This window comes from Ochlerotatus camptorhynchus, unplaced genomic scaffold (assembly GCF_037179485.1).
Source record: "Ochlerotatus camptorhynchus isolate MF236.1 unplaced genomic scaffold, CSIRO-AGI_Acam_v1.1 ptg000150l, whole genome shotgun sequence".
Classification (NCBI taxonomy): domain Eukaryota; kingdom Metazoa; phylum Arthropoda; class Insecta; order Diptera; family Culicidae; genus Ochlerotatus; species Ochlerotatus camptorhynchus.
Window position 1 is genome coordinate 3,415,440 of NW_027040640.1, and position 24,147 is coordinate 3,439,586.

The following is a 24,147-nucleotide window of genomic DNA, read 5'->3' on the forward strand; positions in this document are numbered from 1 at the left end:
AGTCAGGACAACTTGAAGCCTGGGCAGTTGGTGATCGTGAAGAACGATAACAGCCCACCGTCAATTTGGGAGTTGGCTCGCACCGTGACAGTGCATCCGGATCAGCAAGGGTTGGTTCGCACCGTCACTCTACGCAGAGGCAAGTCGGAGTATCAACGTCCGGGTACAGAAGTTGTGTCCACTTCCTGATTGAGCTGTTGGCTCAAGGTGGGGAGCATGTTGGTAATCCATCAACGCGTCGACCCCTCGGTGCCCAACCGGTCTACAAGCTATTCATTGAACCAAGAGTAAAACTTTCTTGCACTTTTGTATGAACAAACATTAATAAACGATCAGAAGTAATAATCGGTCGCGTTTTATATTTCGTCGTTCGATTTACCGGAATATTCGCGATCCTACGAAAGGCAAATAAGTTTGTGGTTTTCTCGGGTTCCAGTTCCCAGTCCAAGTTCTACTCTCGATCTTTCGCTCTGTACACTATTGTAACAATTATTGAAAACGTGGAACATACTCAACACTGGTGTGTGTACCATTGTTGGTCCTTGAATGCCGGTTGTTGAAGAAAGCATGCATACGGAGGTTGCGTTGACGAATGTTAATTTCAAGGAGACTAAGAAGTGTAGAGCAGTCGACGTTCCCCTGCAGAAGATCGCCGATGAAACAAGCCTTAGCTACGTTGCGCCTTCCTTCCAGTAGCGTCAAGTCGATGAGCTTACAGCGATATTCATAGCTCGCACAAATTTTCGCTGAACAGCTTCAATCCTCTGGATAGCGTTTTGATATAATGGAGACCAGACAACGGTTGATTATTTCAGTATAGAACAAGAGAACAATATAACGCCTTCAGGCACATGTCCTTGAAGCTTTTGGCGAAACGGAATAAAAATCCTAGGTGCGATGAAGCCATAGATACGACATAAGCGGTGTGGTTGATTCGCGTTTCAAGTTTGTCCCTTTTAAGGCGTAATCATGCAAGTAAATCGCAGGATATGACCGAGCACTTGGACACATTCAATGACATCCTGTTAATCAGGCACCAATCATCAAAAACTTCTAATTCCTGTTGTAGAAAGTGGGCGTCTTGAGGCCGTTTTTATTATGTAGTAGAGCTTCAAGTCGTAGGCGTACGATAGTTTAAGGCATTTGACAATCAGGTTTACATCATTCATATACAACAGGGAAAAGAAAGGAACGGCAGGGAAGCGTAATCGCCAATCTTAACAGACATAGATCTGATAGTCAGATAGGAACGAAGCCAGGTAATAGTAGATTGCCGTGAACACCCATTTTAGTCAAATTTAGCGATGGCACAGTCATGGTTCACTTTGTCGAAAGCAGCAGAGAGGTCGATATATATCGATCTCACGGATAATGAACGATGTAAAGGCGGTTAGATTGGTCGTCGTTGAACGCTTGGGCATAAAACCGTGTTGATCCTGTGAAATGCTATGCGAGCAGTCTTTAACCAACTTATCCAGAACAATAACTCAAATAGTTTGGAAATTGCTCTTAGTGCAGCTATACCGCGGTAATTAGCAACTGTCCGTTTGCACCCCTTTTGTGAATATGGAAAACAAAAGAATCCTTCCAGCACTCAGGAAAAAACCTCCAGATGTCAATGACAGGTTGGAGACCGGGGTTAAGGGCGTCGCGAAAGTGTTTAAGCAGCGTTTTAGGACTAGTGAGGGACCAGATCCCGTTAAGGTTTTCATCTGCTTCCCTGCTGAAATCACCATTTCACTGTGGATGGTGAATGGAGAGCTGAACACAGACGAATGTGTGACGTTACTAGTGGCAGATGCAATATCCTGTGCATTAGGAATTTCGTCTGAAAAAAACACTGCTGAATTGCGACAGAGTTGGCAGTCCCATTTCTTTCCGTTGCTCGTTCACATAGCATTTGAGACTGATGAAGCTAATATTGAGGCGTTTTTAGCCTTTGTTAGCGCGTTCGTAATTTGCTTTCGTAGAATCCGTGTAATGTTTACTATGTTTCCTAAATGCGGCCCTTTTCAGCCGCTTCAAACGTTTGAGTTCGGAGTTCGGAGTTCGACCCAGCGCGCTTGGCAGGTTTACGACTGAGATTTTTTTTGGCACGAACTGATCGATAGCGTAAAGCAGGCTACTAAAGGGTGCCCCACATCAAATTGCATCACGGAAAAAACGCTGTAGACCATTAACCATTGGGTATATTCTCTTGAAAATTTGGGTAGAAGTAGTTTAGAGTATATTGTTTACACTGCACGGCGAATGAGAACGACTTAAATTTGAGTTTAGTTCATTTATAATCGCTAAAAGTGCAGGAACTCAGCGATGAGTGAAATTTGTCTCATGGGGTCCTGTGGAAAACCTAAAAAATCTGCCGGAAAATGAAGAAATTGACGAAAATTTTATGCAGTCTCGGAGTAGTACCAATAGACTGAGTGAATTCAATCTTTACTTTTCTCAAATTCGGGAATTTTTCCCTAGAAAAACCTGGGAAAACATGAGGCAATTTACTCATCGCTGAGTTCCTGCACTTTTGGCGATTATGAGTGAACTAAACTCAAACTTGGGTCGTTCACATTCGCCGTGTGTATTTTTTATCGCTGTCAGTTTTTCGGAAGTTGGAAAAAATGACGTCACCCGAAAAGCTATAACTTAAAGTACCCTTATGTGATTCAGCCTTACGAGACTGTCTTTTGTGATTCTGGCTTTTGTATTTCGCGTTCACGCCTAACAACGTAGGACATTCGATTTGTTTTGTCAACCGGAGAGGTACAATTTTCTACGACGAATTTAAAAACATACCTACATGCTGTGTGCAATCAAGGATTCATAAAAAAGCGAAGTCTGATCAACGAAAACAGTCAAGGGCTTTCCAGAAAGGTGAAGGACCTTCGATTTTCCCATGCTTTAGTTTTCATGTAGAATTACTTAAACGAAACGTATTACAAAGATAGTAACCAAAGTGTAATTAACTCCCAATTTCCATCCAGATGTCCTTCGGAGATCAACCGGATAGCAGTGCGACGTCAACGCAAGATGCGTCCAAGAATGCCCTCGGTGCTCTAACGTCCGACGACACGGCCTCGTCGACGGCGGCTATCCTGAGTGCCGATTCGGCCACGACGTCCAGCATCGGTACGACCGTCACCCCCGGAACGGTTCAACTGATGAACGCGGACGGTACGACGACCACGGCAACCACCATGGTTGTCAGTGTGAATAGTGCTCCCACGGCTTCGGAAACCGAAGCGGCCAACATTCTCACCACTATCAAAAGCGGAGAGCTGCTTTCGCTGCAAAATGCCGACCTGCTCGCCGCCGCCGGATCCGGTGGAGACAATATTATGTGAGTGTAAAATTGAATTCAGTTTTGGGACTGTCGTCGCTTCGGCAATATCGATCCTAACGAAAAGAAAAAAATCCTCATTTTCAGTCAACTCAACTCCGGTCTGCTGCAGTCCAGTGGTACAATCGAGGGTTTCACGAGGGCACTCTCTAACGAATCGCAAACTATAACCTTCAAGACGACCGGCAATGGCAGCGAACTGACCCAGGTGGCAACCTTGGCCGATGGAACTCAACTGGTTGCACAACTCCCCAGTAGTGCCATGGTAAAGTCGGAAGATTCGGGATCGTCCTCGACCGTCAACAACACCGGTACCGGTGGCCATCTGGATGCCCTGGCGGAGGCTGCTGCTTCGGCTACATCCGTACTGTCCGATCTGATGAGCACGTCGACTCCCTCGACGGCTTCGACGACCATCGCTGCCAGCCCGCAGCACCAGCAACATCATCAACCGACGACAACTACTATCAAATATTTTGATGCAGGCTCTAAGCAGTTTACGTTGTCGTCACCGTTGCTGCAATCACCGGTCAATCCACCAGCAAACATCCTGAGCAATAGTAGCAACGGACCCGCCGTTCCGACGGTTGTGACAACGATTCCCGGAACTACGACCACATTAGCAGCAGCAGCCAGCAATAAGGTGACTACAATGACCAAGACGGTGCGCGGTATGAACGCGAAAGCGAAGGATGAAAAGGAGGAGGTGAGTAGTAGATTGCGGTGATATCCTTTCTACCCAGCAAATTGTAACCAAATAATCCATTCCAGCCCAAGGTCATCCGAATCAAGGACGAATCGGAAAAGTGGTTCACCGTAGGAATCTTCAAAACCCTCTCGCACACCGTGTCCAACTTTGTCGACTTCGACGAGTGGAACTGCCTGTACGATGGTGACACCCTTACCGCCGATAACCTGCCCGATTTGGTCAAGTTCAAGCGGGTGAATCTGGAACCGGGCTGCGCCTATCGCTTCCGGGTTGCTGCCATCAACAGTTGTGGTCGCGGCGATTGGAGTGATGTCGCACCATTCAAGACCTGCCTGCCCGGATTCCCGGGGGCACCGTCGGCCATCAAGATCTCGAAATCACCGGAGGGAGCGCACCTCTCCTGGGAACCCCCACCATCGACCACCGGTGACATCCTGGAGTATTCCGTTTACCTGGCGGTCAAATCGCAGAACGCCAAGGACAAGGCGAACCAATCCGCACAGCTTGCCTTTGTGCGGGTTTACTGTGGGCCGAACAATCAGTGTACGGTACCGAATCAGTCGCTGCTGACGGCGCACGTGGATTACACCTCGAAGCCGGCGATCATCTTCCGCATTGCGGCGCGCAACGACAAGGGCTACGGACCGGCGACGCAGGTCAGGTGGTTGCAAGGTGAGTCGAAATGGGTCGGTTTTATTGCGTTGTGGGGGCAAATGTATTGCCAAGCCCGGTTGGGTTCCAATTTAGCACTTGCTTGCGGACTTCGTTTCCGCCCGTTCGTAGTGTGTGGCCCACACTTGGATTTTTTTTGCCGAAATGGGCACCACCGAGCAGCTCGGCATTTTATTTTGCTGGATCTTAGTGAAAGGCTTTCCGAGATTCAGCAAAATGTATGCTTGTTAGCTGTGATCTCGGCGAGTTTTTCACTGAGATCCAGCAAAATAAAATGCCGAACTGCTCGGTGGTGCCCCCATCTCGGCAAAAAAGCTAAGTGTGTGTACCTCTGACAACATCAACGATGAAGCTCAGCAATCAGGATCTGATTGTAAGGCCTGATTCATGCACAAAAAAATACGGGGCTGAAATTTGAGTTGATGTTTTACAAGGAAATTAAAATTCTTTCGAAAGTTTGCTTCCCAATTGAAAAAAACAACACGATGGGTTCAAAAACAAACGTTTTTTGCGCAAACGACAAGCTCATAGCTCTAACCTATTCCACCCTTTGTTCTGTGTTCTTTTTTTTCCAGACCCCCAGTCAGCCAAGGGATCTCCGGCCACCGGTGGTCCAGGCGCCGGATCGTCTCCATCGGCGGTGAAACGGCTCAACGAAAAGTCACCCTCGACGACGGCGAAACGGGCGAAAACGAGCGTCAATTCGTCGATGATCGCTTCGCCGAATTAAGGATCAGATCGGATTGTGTTGTAGCAGAGATGGCACTTGTAAAATGTACAGACCGCGGAATTTAGGCGAGGATGATCGTGGAACAAATTGTGTAAAAAGGCAAAACATAGAATTTCATTTTAAGCTACATTAAGAAAATAGGAGGAAGGTGAGGTACACACACACAACAATATATAACGGTTATATATATTCATCTGCGAAGAATGAATCGAAGTGGGGGGTGAAAGCGGGAACTGGGTAATTGAGGTCACGGATGCATGAGATTGAAAGGGGTTTCATTTGGACAATTTCCCTGTTCGGAAAAAGGGAATCATTTCAAGTTGTGGGTACCGATTGGTTATCCCCCTTCTACATATATATACATATAGAAGCATATATACATATTAACGTATAAAAAAAAACATAAGCGCAATTGGAGTTTGGCTTTTTTTGTCTCGTTAGTGAGTAGGAAAATGAAGAATGCGAAATTTGCTATTAACCAGTTTTAAGAAAGGAGAATTACCTAGTATAGTTAATTTGAATAACAATAACAACAACAGCAGTAGACGGAAGATTTAGAACAAGAGCAGTTATGTTACTGAAGACGTACAGCTTAAATGAATGAACATGTTAGTTTTAAAGGAAACACATTGTAGCACATGAAAGAACCGAATGAACCCATTATATGCGGAGTGCTTTTCCTCGTCAGTGACTATCAACTTTCTTTTTTTTTTCTCTTTGGATTTATTACAAAGATTCGGCAACGGAAGAAAAGTATAGCAATTAAATTCAAGCAAACATGCGTCGTTTTGAGATGCGTTGTAGCAGTAGTAGCGCTTAAGATGTTTTTGGACGATGAATCGAGAAATGTAATTTCTGTCCGTGACAAATTTTCTTTTGCTATCTATCTAGACTCCCCCCGAAGAATCTATCAATTGAATTGGGATTTTGTTTTTGTCTTTTAAAAAAACCGAGTACATTACAGGAATAAAACTATGGCCATTCTTATTGACCCCACCCCCGCACCCTTTTCAAACTACAAAAAAAAAGCATTAGGACAGTGATCGATAAGCAGCGAGAAAAATCTCCAACTTATAAAAAATATGCATATAAAATTAACAACCATATTAATGACTACTATAGTTGTTGTGATTTCCTAAGAAAATGCAAGAAAAACTAAAACAATACAAGTTTTGTTTCTTATAATTTTCGGTTCTGTTGGAGCGAAAACTAATGAGTAGTAATTAAAGAGCAGTAGTTTTGTATGTCCTTCGTCGAATGTATATGTGTGTGTGTAAGTGTGTGTGACTGAACGCGTTACGAAGGAAGTGTGTGGTAGGTTTTTTTTACTAAGAAGCTAAGGACATGATGCATGATTTATCCTGATATCTATTAACTATAGTAGGCAAAGTATAAATCACTGATACCAGCACGAAAGAAGAGAAGGGATGCGATTCCTTAGTCTATTCTTTTCTCGGGAAAAAAAAGTAATAAAGCTGTAAGGTATTTGTTAAAAAGTGAGTTTTCAACGATATTTCATAGGATCCGAACGTCCATCTGAAGAATTTACGATTATATGAATCTTTCAACATGTTTTCTACAAGGGGGAAGGTGATTATCAAATATGAAAAATCGTCGCCTACCTCGCATAACTGGTCCCAAAGAATGACTCCTCTATCATTTGGTATAGTTTGTTTGCGAGATTGAGCTTTTATTCGCGAGAAATCGGTGATTGACGTGTTTGTTTACAAAAGCAGGGAGTTACTGTGGAAAAAACTGCGTGTGGAAGCAAATTCCCTGAGCAAATGTTTCTATCCCAAAACCAATGGATTTTTCGTCCATTAGGTTCTTGACCGTTGGACGAAAACTTCAGGCCTTTACGCTGATTGAAGCTGAATAAGAAGTTGTGAAAGCTTTCTGCACCATCCGCAAAGCCACATCTCCTAGATTGCCGTCGAATGAGAAGAGAATCACATTTCCTCGGATTTGGAACCTTCGATGTTCCCTGCTTAAGACTTATAAGGGTAGAGAGCTACTTCGGTGTAATCGCCCATTTTGGGCCTATTTAGCAGAAAACATCAAATCAAACCATGATTACGGCGTTAACAAGTCAATTATGCGTTTGGTACGATACTTCTGTTCCAAATCTACCGAACGAATTCAATAAGAAAGTGTGATATGAATGTTTGCACCCATTATTCTCAAAAAAACAAAAGAGTGAATTCAATTGCGTTTGAATGGCGTTTCAATGCGTTAGGCCGTGTTTAGAATCCGAATGCCGAGTTTGGGGTCAAGAACCAGTGTTAGATTTTTTACAATATCTCAACAATGTGTTACTCTTTATCAAATCTTACGATACGTACGGAAAGTTCAATAAATTTGGAAGGCATCTGCAGTGAGAACATTCCATTTTGCGAAAAAAAATCATTATAAAAATAGAGGCCAAAAATAAGATCTAAGCCGTATTAAGGCTGGACATAATCAAACCAACATATTCGCTCCGTGTTAATCTCGGAACCGTTCTCTAATTGATTCTATCATTCATCAGAAATGGCTATGTGTTAAAACTTTAATTTGGACTGTTTGGGGAATGGTTTGAAATAAATTCATACATTTTAACTTAGGATTATTTTACATGAAATTGGTACAAATAAGTAACGTTTTGGAACTAAATAGTTTTATTTGGTAAATCAATGGTTTTTTTTATAAATTATAATTTCAGAACAGATTAATATTTTTCTTATCCTTACTTTTCTTATCCGTACTTAAAGTGAGAAATTCATGTTGATTTCACATAAAGCCTTCGGTTGCTATCAGGAAACTCGCTCAACTCCCTCACCAGTCCATCATAACTCATCTTTACCGATGTAAATTTATCAAAACGCGGTACGGTACGACCACCAGTGCCAATTGCAATTAGTTCAACTTCGAGCCCACCAGCACAATGAATTGCTGGTAGTTATGCTTCATTGTCCTCCCTCTGGCAAATAACCAGCGTAGTCCTAGTATCCTTGGCCTGCTTAAAGTTAAGAATTTCATAATCAAGCAGCTTGCGATAGTTCTTAGCCGAATTGACATTCAACATAGCCGGCGCCGGTGGTGTAAGTAACCCAATGGGTCTGGGTTCAATCCCAGCCGAGGTCGGTGGGATTTTTCTGAGGCATAAAAATCTCTGGTCACGTCTTCCTTCGGAAGGGAAGTAAAGCCGTTGGTCCCGGCCCATGTGTGTTTGAATGGGTGCGATATCCTACGCAGGTGTGGAAGCTGCCTTCCTGCACATTCGATTGCCGTCAATGGATTGCAATCGATGTCCGTCGGTGATTGGCACTAGATTGCGGAACAGAGACCGACGTTAAATAAAGGAATGAAGAAGAAGAAGACATTCAACATACGCTTTTATTTTGGCAGTTCAGTTTGAAATCTAGTTACGAGTTCGGACGACAACGGCACCATTAACCTCCAGCTAAGCAATATAATTCAAAAGTTTGATATCGTACTAAACAGCTAGTTCGAAATCATAAATAATTCGCTATCCCTGCTCCGACTGGTTCGCTGAAAGTAAAATGTTTTTGATTAACTATTTCATAACTAGAATTAAAATACTTACTTATAAACATTGAATTTAACTACTTCATTTAATTTAAAACATATTGAAACTAGTATAAATATGTTTTAATACGTGATTAAAAGTAATACATTGACAGAATATACAACAACAAACAACTACATTAGTAACCGGTCACTACGATTAAAAAATCCAAATCTTAAAATACTTAAAAATACTTAAGAATACTTATCAGATACTTCGAATTACTTAATTGATACTAGAGCTATAGTTTAGAGTGGGATGCCCCTAGTTAATAAACGTTTTATAATCTTGTACGCGAAAACCCAACCCTCTTACCCAACATCCCACTGATTCCTCGTGGAAGTGCAGAGGATTTCTCGGCTTCCATCAAAGCGAGTGTCACGTCAACACATTTCTACCCATTCCTTTCTTGACCTGCGTTAGGGCGCGGCAGGCGCTGGTATTGCCAAGTTTGAGATCACCAGTTTTTACACATTGAGGATGATTGCTAGCCCCAGTATTTGTCCAAACATCGAAAAAAAAAAATACCATGTCACAGATTCTTGAGTTCCTTTTTCATAAAATTGTATTGTATTTTTCCATACTAATATTCCGGTAATACAAAAACAAAAATTCCAGGTCCAGGTCTTAGATTGTTTTAAACTCTAAAATGTATTCCTTATTCTCTAATTTTTCACGATCGAGAATTTAAGTCCTAGACACATTCAATTTAGTTTTATGTCCGTGATCGTTCCATCTAATTTTCCTCGTGCCACAATAATGAGATTTTTTCTTAAACTGCGATCTAGAAAAGATGTCTACATCCCAGAGTTATGATTCTTTTGAGGAATTGAGCAAAGTAAAAAGACGACCAGTTCGTTATAGCGACCACAAAGAAGAGAAGGATCTTTTATTAATATACTCATGGATAACCTAGATCCATGTACATTTAATTCTAGACTGCAGTTCTTCATGTTGCTAAATATATCGCTTCATATATATCCCAGATCTCCAAAAATTACTGTCCTAAAATTGTAAAAAAATGTCTAAAATCGGTACTTTGAACATTTTTCTCTGTGCCTCAATTTCGCGATCTAATAACAAATTCGTGATCTGCAGAGTGACGAAATGGAGGTTAGAATTAGAACGTGATCTTGCTTATTCAATTCATATTTACTTTTCGATAACAAATTGATGTGATCCTTAAATCATTTGTTTTATTTTTAAAAGCATGAAAAATACCGGAATAACGGATGATTGGAACCATACAGGGAGGGGGCGACTCCGGCGTAGTGGTTAGCATCCATACCTCTCATGCCAAAGTCACGAGTTCAAATTTCACCCCCGGACAAGTCACGAATGACCCAAGAGTGTTAAAGTGACTATAATAAAAAAAAAAAAAAGAACCATATATAATCCGTACAACAAAATATCTTTAATTGACAACTTAAAAAATCAATATTCATTGTGTATTATAGCAATATTTATAGAAGAAAACAGTCTTGTTTGTTCATTTCAAAATGGTTGCCCTGTGCTGAGATACACGTCTTCAAACGTTTCGGGAAGTTATCCACGATGGCCGCAAGTTCTTCTTCAGATATTTCTTCCCAAACCTTTAGAAGAGATGCTTTCAAATGTTCCAGTGCTTTATGCGGGGTTCTGCAGGCTCTTGGCTCCAAGATAGACCATACTGAATAGTCCATTGGATTCAAATCCGGTGAGTTGGAAGGTCATTCCTCTTTCGTCAAAAAGCTCGGAAAAAGAATAGTAGTCTTTTTTGCTCCATGAGCCGGCGCCCAGTCTTGCTGAAAATTCCAATCGTTCTTGCCGAAATGCTGTGATGCCCAGGGCTACTGAGTCAGTCAACAGCTTCTGATACACTGCTTGGTTCACCTTTACCCCTTTGTCTATGAAGATCAACGGGGTGCCGGTGTGAGTTATTCCAGCCCAAACCATGACGGAAGCGGAATGATGACTCCTTGAAATACTTCCTCTATTTTTAGAAGTAACAGGAAGCAACTGCAGATCGGACAACCGGTTCAGAAGAACCTTAACTTTTCTGAACCCATTTGATTTGATGGTGTCATTCAAGTAGTGGTTTTTGCATAGTTTATATCAAGACCAACAATTGAAAAGGCCTCAACTCCATTTTGTAAACAAACCTTTTAAGGCCATTTCCTCACGAACCGACACCCTACCTTTTCCCCTACCTGATCATTTTGTTGGTTTGTGTTGGCGGACTTCGGTTCGGCCTTTTCAATTGTTGGTCTTGATATGATTTAAAGTTCAAGTCATAATGAACTATGGCAGCAGTGGAAGATTTCGACATTTCCAGTGATTTCACCAACTTTCGGATGGAAATTGTTGAATTTCGCTTGATTCGTTGCCGTCTTGTCTCGCGCATTTATGGAGTCAGAACGGTGCGTTTATTCCTCTCCCGACGTGGTCCTTTAGCGTTCCAAGCTCCTGGAATCGTGTTATTGAGTCACTCATAGTAGATTTCGCAATATTCAGCGTCTTTGCAATCTCTGACACAGTTTTTCCTTGACGAAGAAGTTTAACAACAGCTCCGCGAAAACTATTCAGCTTCATTTTCCAAGAATTTGAAATCATAACTTTACCTCGAACTTTACCAAACTTACTGCGTATAAAGACAATAGGTCAAGATATTAAACCATATAGGTATGCTTAGTTTAATCTGTTTTTTTTTATAGAGGCATGTTGTCAAAGTCTGTACGGATAATTTGCAGACATCCTGTATCTTTCCGATCAATAAATGTCACTATTGGTCACTTTTTTATTGTTTGAAAGTCACTATTTGGTCACTACTTTCGTAATTTTAGTCACTAAATACACTACTATTACATCACATACCCACTACCAGCCCTGGATTGTTTATCTGTTGTTTTTCTAACCGCAGCTTGATCCACGATTTCGTTCCCGTCAATGCCTGCATGACTGGGAATCCACTGAATTTTGATCTGCATCTTTCCTCGATTTTGGATTTCTTTGAAAATTTCCCATGCTATAAAATTTTCATTTACCGTTTTTTTCATTCAGGAGAGTCTCGCAAGCACTCCTAGAATCTGTCAATATTACTGTATTTTTTCCTTTTGGCCATTTCAACAGCCCGTAGGATGGTCATTAGCTCTGCATTTGTTATGGAGTAGCTCGTATTGATGCTGTCCGTGAAGGTTTCCTTATCTTGGTGGTCGTAGACTGCTATGGCAGTTCCACACGATCTTTTGGATCCATCCGCGAATATCAGGCTATGTTGTTGATAGTTATTGCATATGGTCTCTTGGAAGAGTTGCCTCAAAATTGCGCTATGGCAGTTCTCTTTTTTGGGCAAATTTTTGCCTAACTTGGGTACTACCACATCTCTCAGGTCTGTTGTATGGAAAAACCTCATACGTTTGTGCAACGGGATCTCCTTATCCCGTGGATGGACTTGGTAGACAATATCCACGCGTTTTTCTGCAATTTCGGTAAGGTAGGAGCCATTTGGTACTTCCCTTGACAATGAGCTGCTGATGAATTTGATTAATGGCGTAGCGTAGAAGGTTGTTCGAATTACTTCATTTTTCGTCAGCATCTCAATCCTTTGGTTCATCGGTAGCTGTCCTGAATCTGCTAGCATGACATGAACCGGCGTGCTCCGTAGGTATCCCATTGCTGCTCTAATGTACTTGTTTTGGACCTTTTGGATTTTATCCAAGTTAGTCTTTGCCGCATTCCCATAAACTATGGCGCCATACTCCAGTCGACTCCTTATGAGAGCATTTCCGATCCTAAGCAATGTTTTGGGGTTTGCGTCAGATGTCTTTTTGGAAATTAGTTTCATCAGCCCTATCTTTTTGCTTGCGTTTTCTTTAATGTTATCTATGTGTTTCCTATGACACAACATTCTATCCAGTGTGTATCCTAGATACTTATGCGTGTTTACTACCTCGATTTTCGCATTTTTCACCTTTATTCTCAGATGTTCGGTATTTTTTTTTGTGAAGGGAATAACTGCTGATTTTTCCGCGCTGACTTATAGGTTTAGCGCATGCAGTTGGTCATAGAAACCATCAAGAAAACAGCATAGTTTGGATTCTGCTTCATCCAGATTTTCTCCCATAGCCACAACAGCGAAGTCGTCTGCAAATTGCACGAGCTCACAGTCGTCTTCCGAATTACTATGTAATCCAGCAGTGTAAAGGTTGAATAGGATAGGAGAGAGTGGGCACCCCTGTGGTAATCCTTCGCTGACCTTCACTTCAACGTTTCCTTAATCGGTACGGAGTATTAGCTTCCGGTGTTTTAGATAGATATAGATCCATGATACAAGTTTTTGAGGAACCCCCATAGCAAGTACTCAACAGTTTGTTAGTATTAACCGAATCGTAGGCCATTTCAACATCTATAAAGGCTACCAGCACTACCTTCCCTAGTTCTTGCGATTCTTTTACTGTGTTAACCACATAGTTTACACAAGTCATTGCGTAGACTTGTGCTCGAAAACCGAAGGATTGTTTGGGAATAAGCTGCCTAATTCCCGCAATCTCCGCCAACCGATTTTTAACCACCGCATTTATCAGTTTGATTTCCACGTTCATTAGTGCTATCGGCCTCCTGGAGTTAGGTAGACTTAGATCTGCTCCTTTTTTCGGTATTTGCTGAATTATTGTTGTTCGCCATCGTTCCGGAATCTCCTCCGACACGAACACCCTACTCAGCATCTCGCAGACCTTCAGTAGCATTCCCATATCAAGCTGTTTCAGGATGGCATATGAAATTCCATTTTCCCCGGGCGTGGAATTTCCGTTTCGACTTTTGGTGCCATTTCATATCCTTCCAAGTATGACTCTGTCGGTTTATACGGCATCCTCACTTCCTCTATTTTATCCTTGAAATAGTAATCCATAAACAGTACTCCATGCTGATGGTTGATCCCTTTCCTGACTTTGGTTTCTTCAGAAAGTCCTGTATCAATCCCTTTTATGATGTTCCATAGTTGTCGTGAAGGGGTAGTTTCGTCGATCGTCTCCGCTAGCTCCTTAACATATTGCCTTTTGACTCTTCGTACCTCCTTTTTGAATGCTGCTCTTTGCTTTTGGAAATTGATGTAGTATATGAACTGCGGCCGTATGCTATTCAGATTTTCGATCAACTTTCCTTTGTTAATACGCCTGGTGGATCTTTTGACAACTGGGATTTGTCCTCCGATTTCCAGCAGCATAGTCCGGTGTCTGCTACCGAATTCCTCATCTACTGTTTTCCATGTCACCTTTGCACCAATTCCTGGCGTAGCCAGCGTTATATCAATTGCAGATTCCTTCTCTCGTGGAGTATTTATCATCGTGGGTGATCCATCGTTGAGCAGAACATACTTAGAATCCTCGATGTTCTCGTTCAACATTCTTCCTCGACTACATGTTGGGTATGCAGGGCTCCAGCTAACATGATGCGCATTCAAGTCAGCTCCTATTATGGTTTCTTCCCCAACAAACAATTGCCTATTGAAGAAACGACTTCTTGACGATTTTATTCCACTTCATGCTTAATAATACTTGTACTATTTTTAATAATAACTTCTGTTCAGGCTTTGTTCACACAAATCTGGAGAATTTATTCAACCACAACATCGAAATATTTGGTGTTGAATAAGGTATGTCGAGAAGCTTTTATTCGACTCACAAAAGTTGTAACAGAGCTTATTCGATCAAATTTTTGATTATTCAGCGTTTATTAGACCATCTGTACTTCCTTAAACAGTGATGGTAAGGTATATATTATATTATAGACGCTTGATTCTCATGTGAAATAATGTTTAATTATTTACATCATTATACATTTATTAAACGATTATTCAACTACGGGATAATTAATCCGAAAATAAGAATGGCCGGAGCAGGGTTGTTTTCGTTAGTGATTGTTGTGTCATTATTTCTGTCGAACTTATTACATGCATACATACATACACACACATGTCGTTAAATGGGATTCGAACCATGACCTTCCGATCATCAGCCGCTTGCCTTGCCATCTGAGCTATCCTAGAATACATCATATGAGCAGCTAAATAAGCAATAAAAGCTTGAATCTGAAAACCTATCAGCACTTCCAGTCGTAACTCTAGCTAATGCAAGGAGATGTGAGAATGATTAATTCATTCATAGTTGTTTAACATTAGACCAACGTTACCTCTCCATCTCTCTAATTTCGATGGAAAGGATGCTATTCTTTTCTATAAATCTATGAATTGGTTGTCGTGAGTGATACGATTTATGATTACGATTTAATTTAATTGGGAGTAGAATATAAATAAAAAAAGGGTTGAGGCTGGGATTGAACTCGCGACCTTCTACTTGGAAAGCGGAAACGGTAACCACTATGCTACCAATTTCGTTTTGTTGTTAGCCTGAAGAACTGTTGTGGAATAATGAATGAATACGCCGTTTGTAAAGCATTTATAAAGCATGCAATTAAAACATGGACGCATAGTGGTATAAGAGCTATTATGCTGACTGTATTCACCTTTATTCAGCAATATTATTAAGCAATGCAATGGAATCTAGTAATGGAGCTAGAAAACAATTATTAGACTTATAATAAGCATGTTATTAAATCAATTGAAACAGTCGGATTAAAGCGTCAATGTATGTGCAAATTACACTTATTCAGTTTGTTATTAGATCAAACTTCTGGTTCTGAATCAGGAAGACAGTCAACGTTTATAAAGCTTTTAATAAGTAAATTAATCATATCAGGGCAAACGGCGGAATAAAGGCGCATCTATCGATCTCAATGAGCTTTTTTCAGCACATAATTCGACATCTTGTTTTATTCAGCATTGTACACTGTTATACAGCATTTATTCAATGGGTATGCTTATTTGTGACTGTGAATTGCTAGCCGCTCCAAAAACACGAAAAGGTCCTCTAGATCTTGCCTAACGCTCGATTCAGTTCCAGGTGCCAGGTATACTGAGATCAAGTTTATCGGGTCCATTCCTCCTTTTACCTTGATTCCTACTGCTTCTACGGATCCTACATTTGGTATATCTATTTCCTGGTACTCCAAATCTCTATGTGCCAAAATTCCTACGCCCCCGTAGCCTTGGGGTCTTCTTTTTGAAACAAAGTTGAAGTTCCTCATTACGAAAGGCTCCTTATCTTTCAACCAAATCTCCTGTAATAAAGCTACTCTGACATCATTATCTACTAGATAGGTGTAAAGCTCTTCTCTGGTTTCTGTTGGTCTTATGCTCTGTATATTATGCTGGATAATTCTGAAGGCCTTAGTCCCCATTATTGTTTTCGTTTTGATTTTTTTTTTTGTAATTACTTTATTTGTACAGGCTCAATCGAATAAACTTTACAGAGCCGAGTTATCCTTTGCGTTATACATTATTACTTTCTTATATTTAAAGTTAAAGGAACTGGACCGAGTACTCGCGGTCGTCTCGAGGTTAGTGGAGATTTAAAATTTTTTGGATGGAAAAAGGGAAGAAGGAGGTTTTAAATGTGGTTTACGATACAACTATTTAATTAATCCTAAAGCATGAAATTATTTCTATTCATCTTGAAAACATTGAGAAAAAAAAACCCCAGACGTACAAAACACAAACTAAACACAAGGTTAATCAAACTTACAATCTAAGGTTAATATCCTTAAAGTAAACATATATGAGTTTCATAAACTCCAGATCGCGTCTAGCCAAAATATCCCGAACTGGAACATTAGGTTGTCTACCTCGAGCCCGAAGGGAATCATAAAAATGTGATCTGACTCCACGATACTCCACACAAGACCAAAGGATGTGATCAGCGTCCTGGTAACCTTGTCCACATTCACAGAGATTGCTGTCTCCCAACCCCACACGGAACAAGTGAGCGTTGTTTTGATTCTGATTCTGCGGTTGTTCTATGATGTCGTTGTCCTTATTGATGATTCTATCCAGTTCAGAGCAAATTTCTATTAGCAGTTGGTCCGTATCGATGTCTGTTCGGGGAAGTCTCAGGCGGCTTATGATGTGGTTTCTCAGTGAGATTATTGGCAGCTTCCAGGATCCTCCCACACTCTGGAGCAGTATTCTACGCAACTGTTCGAAGAGTGCCTCGAATTCAGTCACTTTATGCTGATTTTCCAAGATCAGTGTGTTTTGGCAACTACATTTTTGTTGATTCTTTTTTCCTTGTGATTCCGTCAGTGCTTCGCTGTACGTACGTCTCCCATTACGAATGACAACTTTCGATTTATTGTCCCGCCTTTTCGGAATTGCTCCTGTTCTCTTTCCTACACCTTCCTCTTCTGCTGAATCCATTCCTTCTAGCTCCGGGAAATCGTCCTCTTCAAGAATTTTGTATTGATTTGTACTTTCAACCCGCTGCGCTGCTTCCACGAAGGGGATGTTCGATTTAACCATCACTCGTACAATTTCCTCTCTCTTTTTCCTGGCCGGGCAGTTGCGGTCACCTGCAACATGATCCATTTCGCAGTTCAAACACTTCGTTTGCCTGTCACACTCTCCCGCTTCGTGTGCCTCCCCACAACTTTGGCACTTGGGCCTACGCTGGCAATGTTTTGCTGTGTGCCCAAAACGCCAACATGTTAAACATTGCTTAACTGGGAAGATGAATAACTCTGCCCGAAAGTTGCAGCCATAGATTTTGATCATTTCCGGTACCCGGGAACCTTGTACCGTTATCTTCAGGTTTTTGGTGTTTACCAGCTCTTGGTTTCGACCCCTTCTCTTTATTCTTTCCACCTTCAATACCGCTGTGTCCGCTACTACGAAGTCCTTCAAATCGCTAGCGTCGAAATTCAACGGAACGTTGGTCAAAAAGCATATCTAGATAGAGCTGGAATTAGGGCGTAACAGCTTTTGTAAACAATGACTTCTCTCGATGATTTCTCGGAAGCCATGGCTCTCCCTGGTAAATCGACATCACCATCGAGTAGAAAAAGACTTCTCCTTCCCGATGGATGTGTTGGTTTGTGCAGGCGTGCCTTGAATTCCGAGTAATCAACGAGAGAAGTCATTGTTTACAAAGGCTGTTACGCCCTAATTCCAGCTCTATCTAGATATCGTTTCCTTGCTCCTGTTTGGCAGGAAGGACTTCAGGTTCTTATGCTCCAGATCCAACCTTGACGATTTTGGATAGTCCTCTCTGCTAGTCAGCTCAACCTTGTACTTGAATTTTCCGATCTTCGTTATCTCCTTGAAGCTTTTGAATCCTGCGTCGAATAAAATCCGACCGACCTCCGCTGGATGTTTTGCCACTTCTTTTTCAAAATCAATGGGCTCCAGATACGCTACATCCGATAACTCCACCGCCACTGCATTAGGTCCCTGTTGCAACGCTTTCCGTGTTCCGGGATTGCCACCCGAAGTACTCCCCTTTCTGACGATTTTGGTTGGTATTTGTGACCGTGTGATAGGTCCTCCTTGCCTGTTGCTGAATATTTTTTTTTTATTTTTCTCTCTTCACTTATGAACTAATTTATATTTTTGATATTTTACTGTTTCTCTATACTATTCCACTTTTTCCTCTTCTTTTCGCATGTGTACAAAACACTTTCTTCTCTTAGCCCCTGCTCTAGGTAAAACCAAAATGGCTTCCTAGTCACATCCACTTTTCTTGGACTTGAATGACGAGATATTAATCGCAAGATTTCACACTCAAATTTCACGAATTTCTTGACTTTTCCACACCGAACGCGAGCCACGGACGATGCGCATTGATTTTGCGTATAATTATTCCCATAGGATGTAATTTTTCAGCCAATTTTCCCCGATTTCAAATGCACAGTCTATCTCGAACTTGTATACTTCTGAAACTCTACGCCTTCTCACGATCGGCTGCAATTATTATTCTCTAGAGCTCTTTATTAATATGTCGAATGTCTATTTATCATCCAATAGTGACACCATTACTACATTTCTATTCAATTTGCCAAAATTAACGATCTACCACCTCCCAAGGACATCCCTTTCTATACAGAAACATATCATACGCCTAGTTCCCAAGGCCAACCAATGTCATGTAATCATAGTAGTTGATTAATTCAAAGCCACACTTTGTACACTTCGGTTACACACGACCGGTCCAAAAATGATTCCAGCACTCAAACCTAAAGGGTACATGGTAAGAAAAAAGTACCTAAAAGTAATTATTTTCACACATCTCGACACTTTATTGCAGAAAGTCAAAAGTAGGCAAAGTGAGTCAAAGTAGTTTTCATTTACTTGTGTTCAAATCTTATGGAATTGAAAATTCGCTTTCTACCCAAAAGTAAGTCAGTTATACCCAAGAGTAGGTGAATATTATTGTGATTATACTCTAAGTCCAAAGTAGGTAAATGTGAACTGGCCGCTAGATATGTTTTATCTTATCATGTATGTTTATGTTTTTACATCAGTGACACCCGTAATAAGGCCCACAGTGTCTATAGTTGCAACACAAACGAAGTGGTTGCAACCTGTGGTTTGCAAAAAATGTAAATAGGGCTTGAAACTATCCATTTGGTTAAACATCATTCAAATTTTCCACTGAATTTTCAAGGATTTTGACCCTAGTCAGAAACTGGCCACTTCCCCAATGGTTCCCAGAACATAACCGGATGTTATCAGCGAGGTCTTGGGCACTCAAAATGACTATCATTGAACGGATGATGATGATGAGTTAAGACTCTCATTGTTGCTACAGTTTTGTAATGAGGGTCGTTCGGACAAAACATTCAAAATGTTCTTAATATGTATTCAAAATTAAATCAAATATTTTAATAAATCTGCTTAACAATCTTCATAGGTGTGGTGTGTACATCTTTTGTAACGAAAATAATAATATATTGTTCAAACCTCTTTCATAGTTGAATATGTATACTTGTTTCAAATGGGTTATTGAAGCATTCGTTGACTCTTCTAATTTGCCATCCATGCCTCGATTTCCTCGACGCTGAAATAAAACAATAAACAAATAACTATTAGCTAGTATCTTATCTCAACAACAATAGAGGAAATTCCTCGGTTTAGACCACTTACGTTCTCGGCACAAAGGTAAAGTTCTCGATTCCCGTCTTGGTGATAAGAACATCATCCTCAATACGCACGCCACCAAAGTTGCGGAAGCGATCGATCTGCTCCTTGACCAAGAACTTGCTCAAGTTCGGATCGGCGAAGGCTTTGTTGAGCAACTACGGGAAAAAAAAGTCCAAAATCAAATAGTCCTTTCCAAGGAACTTCCAAACCTTAAAGCACTTACCGGTTCAATAAAGTAGCATCCCGGTTCGATGGTGACGTACATTCCGGCCATCAGATTACGAGCCATACGCAGACGATTGACACCGGGTTCAGAGGGACGTTCCGGGCAATGGGGCAGATATCCACCGACATCGTGAACGTCCAGCCCTATCAGATGTCCCAGGCCATGCGGTTGGAAAATGGCATTCACTCCAGCAGTCATCATGTCATCCACTTCGCCCTGAAGCAAACCACCCTTCTTCATCTCGGCCAGCATTACTCTGTTGGCCAGCTGGTGCATATCGACCCAGGAAGCACCTTCTTTCGCAGCTCCACAAACGGCATCCCTCGCAGCCAGCACTGCGTTGTAGATCAACTTCTGGTCGTCGCTGAATTTCCCATTCACTGGGAAACTGCACGTTATGTCCGCCGCGTAGCCATTGTAGTTGGCTCCCATGTCGAAGAGGCACATTTCTCCGTCCTTGATGAGACGATCGTTCGGCGAACCGGCGTGGCCGTAGTGCAAGATGGCCGAATTGGAACCTGCTCCGCAGATGCACGTGTACGACACGTGACGGCAGCCACCGACCGAGTAGGCATGGTGCAGGAACTCGGCCTCTCCTTGGTACTCGTGCCAGCCGGGGCGGATCTTCTTCATCACCTGCTTGTGCGCATCCGAGGAAACCTTGGCCACGTAGCGGAGCACGTCCGCCTCCGCTGGGGACTTGATGACGCGACTGGAATAGAGGAAGGGGATGGCACATTGTGAGTTCTAGTTTTCTGGTGGTAAGATTTAAATTTGCAAATGAAAAGGTGAGAAGTTGGTTGCGAGTTTATGAAACATTTGGTAATAAAGGCTGACTAAAAGTAAATTGGTACGCCCCTCGCGCGTTGCTAGCACGCCTTTAGTATTGGAACTGAAAAGTCTTTGACAGGGGTCTGTTTACACTTCTGTAGAGAACAACTGGTGCAAGTTTGATCAAAGTAGTCGATTGCGTTCAGAAATAACGTCAAATGGAACTCGAAAGAAGAAAAAATATTGTGCACAAACAAAACAACTGGAAAATCTGGTGTGGTCAGGTTCCAAGCTGGCTATAGTGCTGAAGATGCCGAAAACAACAGTTTGCCGAGTGCTAAAACCTACAAGGTAACCCTGAGTGAGGTGCGTTAAAGCCAACTCCGGTCTTTCGATCTGAGATGTGGCCAGAAGGTACAGCGCCAACTTTCAAACAGTGCGGAACAGCCTTGCCAGGGAAGGATACAATTCGTACAAAGCCAGTAAACATCAGAACCGGCACATAAAGCAAAATTCCATGGCCAAAAAGCGTGCAAGACTCTTGAACGACCGTGTATTGACGAAACACAAGGGCTGCACTTTGATCGATGACGAAACATACGTCAAACTCGATTTCAAGCAGCTTCCTGGTCAAAAGTTTTACATCGCGACTGGACGTGGGGATGTGCCGGGAAAATTCATGTTCGTGTTTGCCGACAAGTTCGCGAAGAAAGCCATGATTTGACAAGCGATTTGCAGTTGTGGCCTGAAAACGGAACCATTCGTCACATCCTCGACGATGACATCCCAAGATCACATCGAAGAATGCCCGAAAAAGTGTGTATTGCCGTTCATCCGCAAGCATAGGGGCAAAGTTATCTTTTGGACCGATTTGGTCAGCTGTCACTACTCCAAGGTGGTTCTAGAGTGGTATGCAAGATCGATTATTTCCCCAAGCTAATGAATCCTCCGAATTGCTCGTAATTTCGACCTATCGAAAAATACTGGGCAATTTCAAAGCAGCGACTTCAACGAAGTGGCGGGGCAGTCAAGGACATCCAGCAAATGCGGGCATAATGAAAGAAATGCGCTGATTCTGTGTCCGTTTCCACTGTGCGGCCGCTGATGGGCTCTTTCACGAGGAAAGTTCAAGATTTCGTTCGAACTGGACAAAGGCAACCATCTAATGCTTTAACTTTGAAGTTTTAATAAAAGTACTGAAAGTTACCATTAATGGACTTTTTAAACTTGCAAAGTGTTCAGGTGCTCATTGGTCTCCAATAACTTCTCATGATATTTTTAAAGTATTTCAGTATAATTAAGTTTTATTCTAAAGATATTCAACTGTCCAACAATTTAAATAAGGTCTATCAGGTATTCTCTCGTGAGACCAGGTTTCTCAGAAATTATTGCAATAACCTTCAGGTGCTCACAGGTCTCCAACATCTTATCAGGATATTTTTTTAAGACTTCAGGATGATCAAGTATTATTCTGAAGAACTTCAGCTGTCCAACAATTCAAATACCGTCTCTCAGAGATTCTCTCGTGAAATCAGCTGTATTAATTGAAAAGACCCAAGGGATTGGTCACTCTACACAGTGTGCCAAATTCAAACTTGGGCACACCCGGGTGCAGTCATTGGCGTTGTTTGGCACCCATGGTTACAATTTTTATGATCTTTAAAGTTACTGGCAACACTGAAATTTTTCTGCGCCTGCGCAGTGTGCATGTGTTAAAATGTTAAAGCAGCAGCAGCATTGGAAGCAGCCACATCCGTGCAGCCGTGGCCGACGCTGGAAATCTTGGGCCGGTCACGACAAGCGGTGCTTCAGTTTTAATCGGAAAGTCAACAACCAAACAAAAACTATACCATCCGACCATTCGAACTGCTCGCATACATCCATGGCGGTGACTGCTACACCAATCATTCCATCGTCCAACATATAATGGTGGAGGACCGTCTTGGCAAAATCTCAAATAGTTCAACAAACTATTTTAACTCCTGCCTTTTTGCACTTCCAACTGACAGCTTCGTAATGAACGGGAGTTTTGTGCATTTGTGATTGATCGCGCTGTGGTTGCACTTCATGATGGCGTTCACCGCCAGGGCTACGTTCGGGAACTCGACCAATCCGGAGGAGGAACTTTCCGATTTCAGTGGGAACATTCGCACTTACGACGGGTGGCAGTCCTTGGTGGTGAATGCAGTTAGCCGCAGATCCTTGGACGGCATACGGGTGGGGTATTGAAGAAGTGGAGAATGCTATTTTTGCTGGCCTGGTGAGCGATTGTTTTGGAAGCGCTGTAGACCTTGAAGCTGATTGAATTGTCCGGCAGAGTGTACGGGTTGCCCTAATAATTTTGTTATGGTTCTTTTGCTTAACGACGTGTTTCGGGTATCATCCAAACCATTTGTGGAAAAGTTCGACTATTTGGGTTATTGTTCGTTTATGGTATTTGTTTATTGGGGTGGTGGACTCTGACAAGTAGGTCTGCTTGGAAAATTGGCTCCGTCCGGTTTGGGTCAGCGGTGCGTCGATCATCAGTCCGACGTGTGTTCCGGCCGGTGAAAAATTCGGAGCAAATCCGTTTCCTCCGCGGGCTCCCAAAAGAGTTGGTTGACTAATGATTGACGTTCGTTGTGCGGGGTCGGCCTTCCGCCGAAGATGGAAGGATCGTGTAGCAACGGAGCTCGGAGACGGATGCGTCCAGTGTGTAGTCCCAACCCAACTGGAGTCCGTGTCGTTTTTGAAAACATTGCAAAACAAAACAAAAACAAGAGCTGTAAAATACCGGGTTGCCAAACAAGGCATTATTCACAAGCAATCAAAAGTCAGGTCAATGACTTCTTGGCACTTGGCACCGGTACAGCTGCGGCACACAAGTGTGTAGAGTGACCACCTCTTGAAAAGACCCTAAGGTGCCCATAGGTCTCCAAATACATCCCTGGATATTTTTTCCAAGACATCCTGCACACTTAGAAATAACTACTTTTACACGAGACGTAATCCATATTGGACGTAAATCATAGAACGTAAACAAAAATTTCATGTAAAATTAAGTGTTCTCAAACCGAAACATCAGCTAGTCGACGAAGACAACGTTTGATTGAATTGATTTTTACGTTTCTTTCAACTGATTCTTATGTC

At 42.0% G+C, this 24,147-nt stretch overlaps 2 protein-coding genes across 5 annotated transcripts in view; one reads left to right on the plus strand and one right to left on the minus strand.

The window, feature by feature from the left end:
- Hcf (Host cell factor) overlaps positions 1–6,089 on the plus strand; it is a 45,620-nt gene extending 39,531 nt beyond the window's left edge. For both annotated transcript variants that reach the window (XM_065221868.1, XM_065221869.1), the window contains exons 8-11: positions 2,979–3,334; positions 3,422–4,040; positions 4,106–4,715; positions 5,291–6,089. In XM_065221868.1, the coding sequence (XP_065077940.1) occupies positions 2,979–3,334; positions 3,422–4,040; positions 4,106–4,715; positions 5,291–5,445 (1,740 nt within the window). In that variant the 3' untranslated portion in view covers positions 5,446–6,089. The remainder of the gene's footprint in view (positions 1–2,978; positions 3,335–3,421; positions 4,041–4,105; positions 4,716–5,290) is intronic.
- Dip-C (dipeptidase C) overlaps positions 1–24,147 on the minus strand; it is a 557,142-nt gene that overhangs the window by 396,160 nt on the left and 136,835 nt on the right. For 2 of the 3 annotated variants that reach the window (XM_065221940.1, XM_065221939.1), the window contains exons 6-7: positions 20,245–20,959; positions 20,018–20,176 (exon numbers count right to left, since the gene is read on the minus strand). In XM_065221940.1, the coding sequence (XP_065078012.1) occupies positions 20,021–20,176; positions 20,245–20,959 (871 nt within the window). In that variant the 3' untranslated portion in view covers positions 20,018–20,020. Of the gene's footprint in view, positions 1–19,900; positions 19,939–20,017; positions 20,177–20,244; positions 20,960–24,147 lie in introns of all 3 variants that reach the window. The other variant, XM_065221938.1, reaches the window with a different exon arrangement.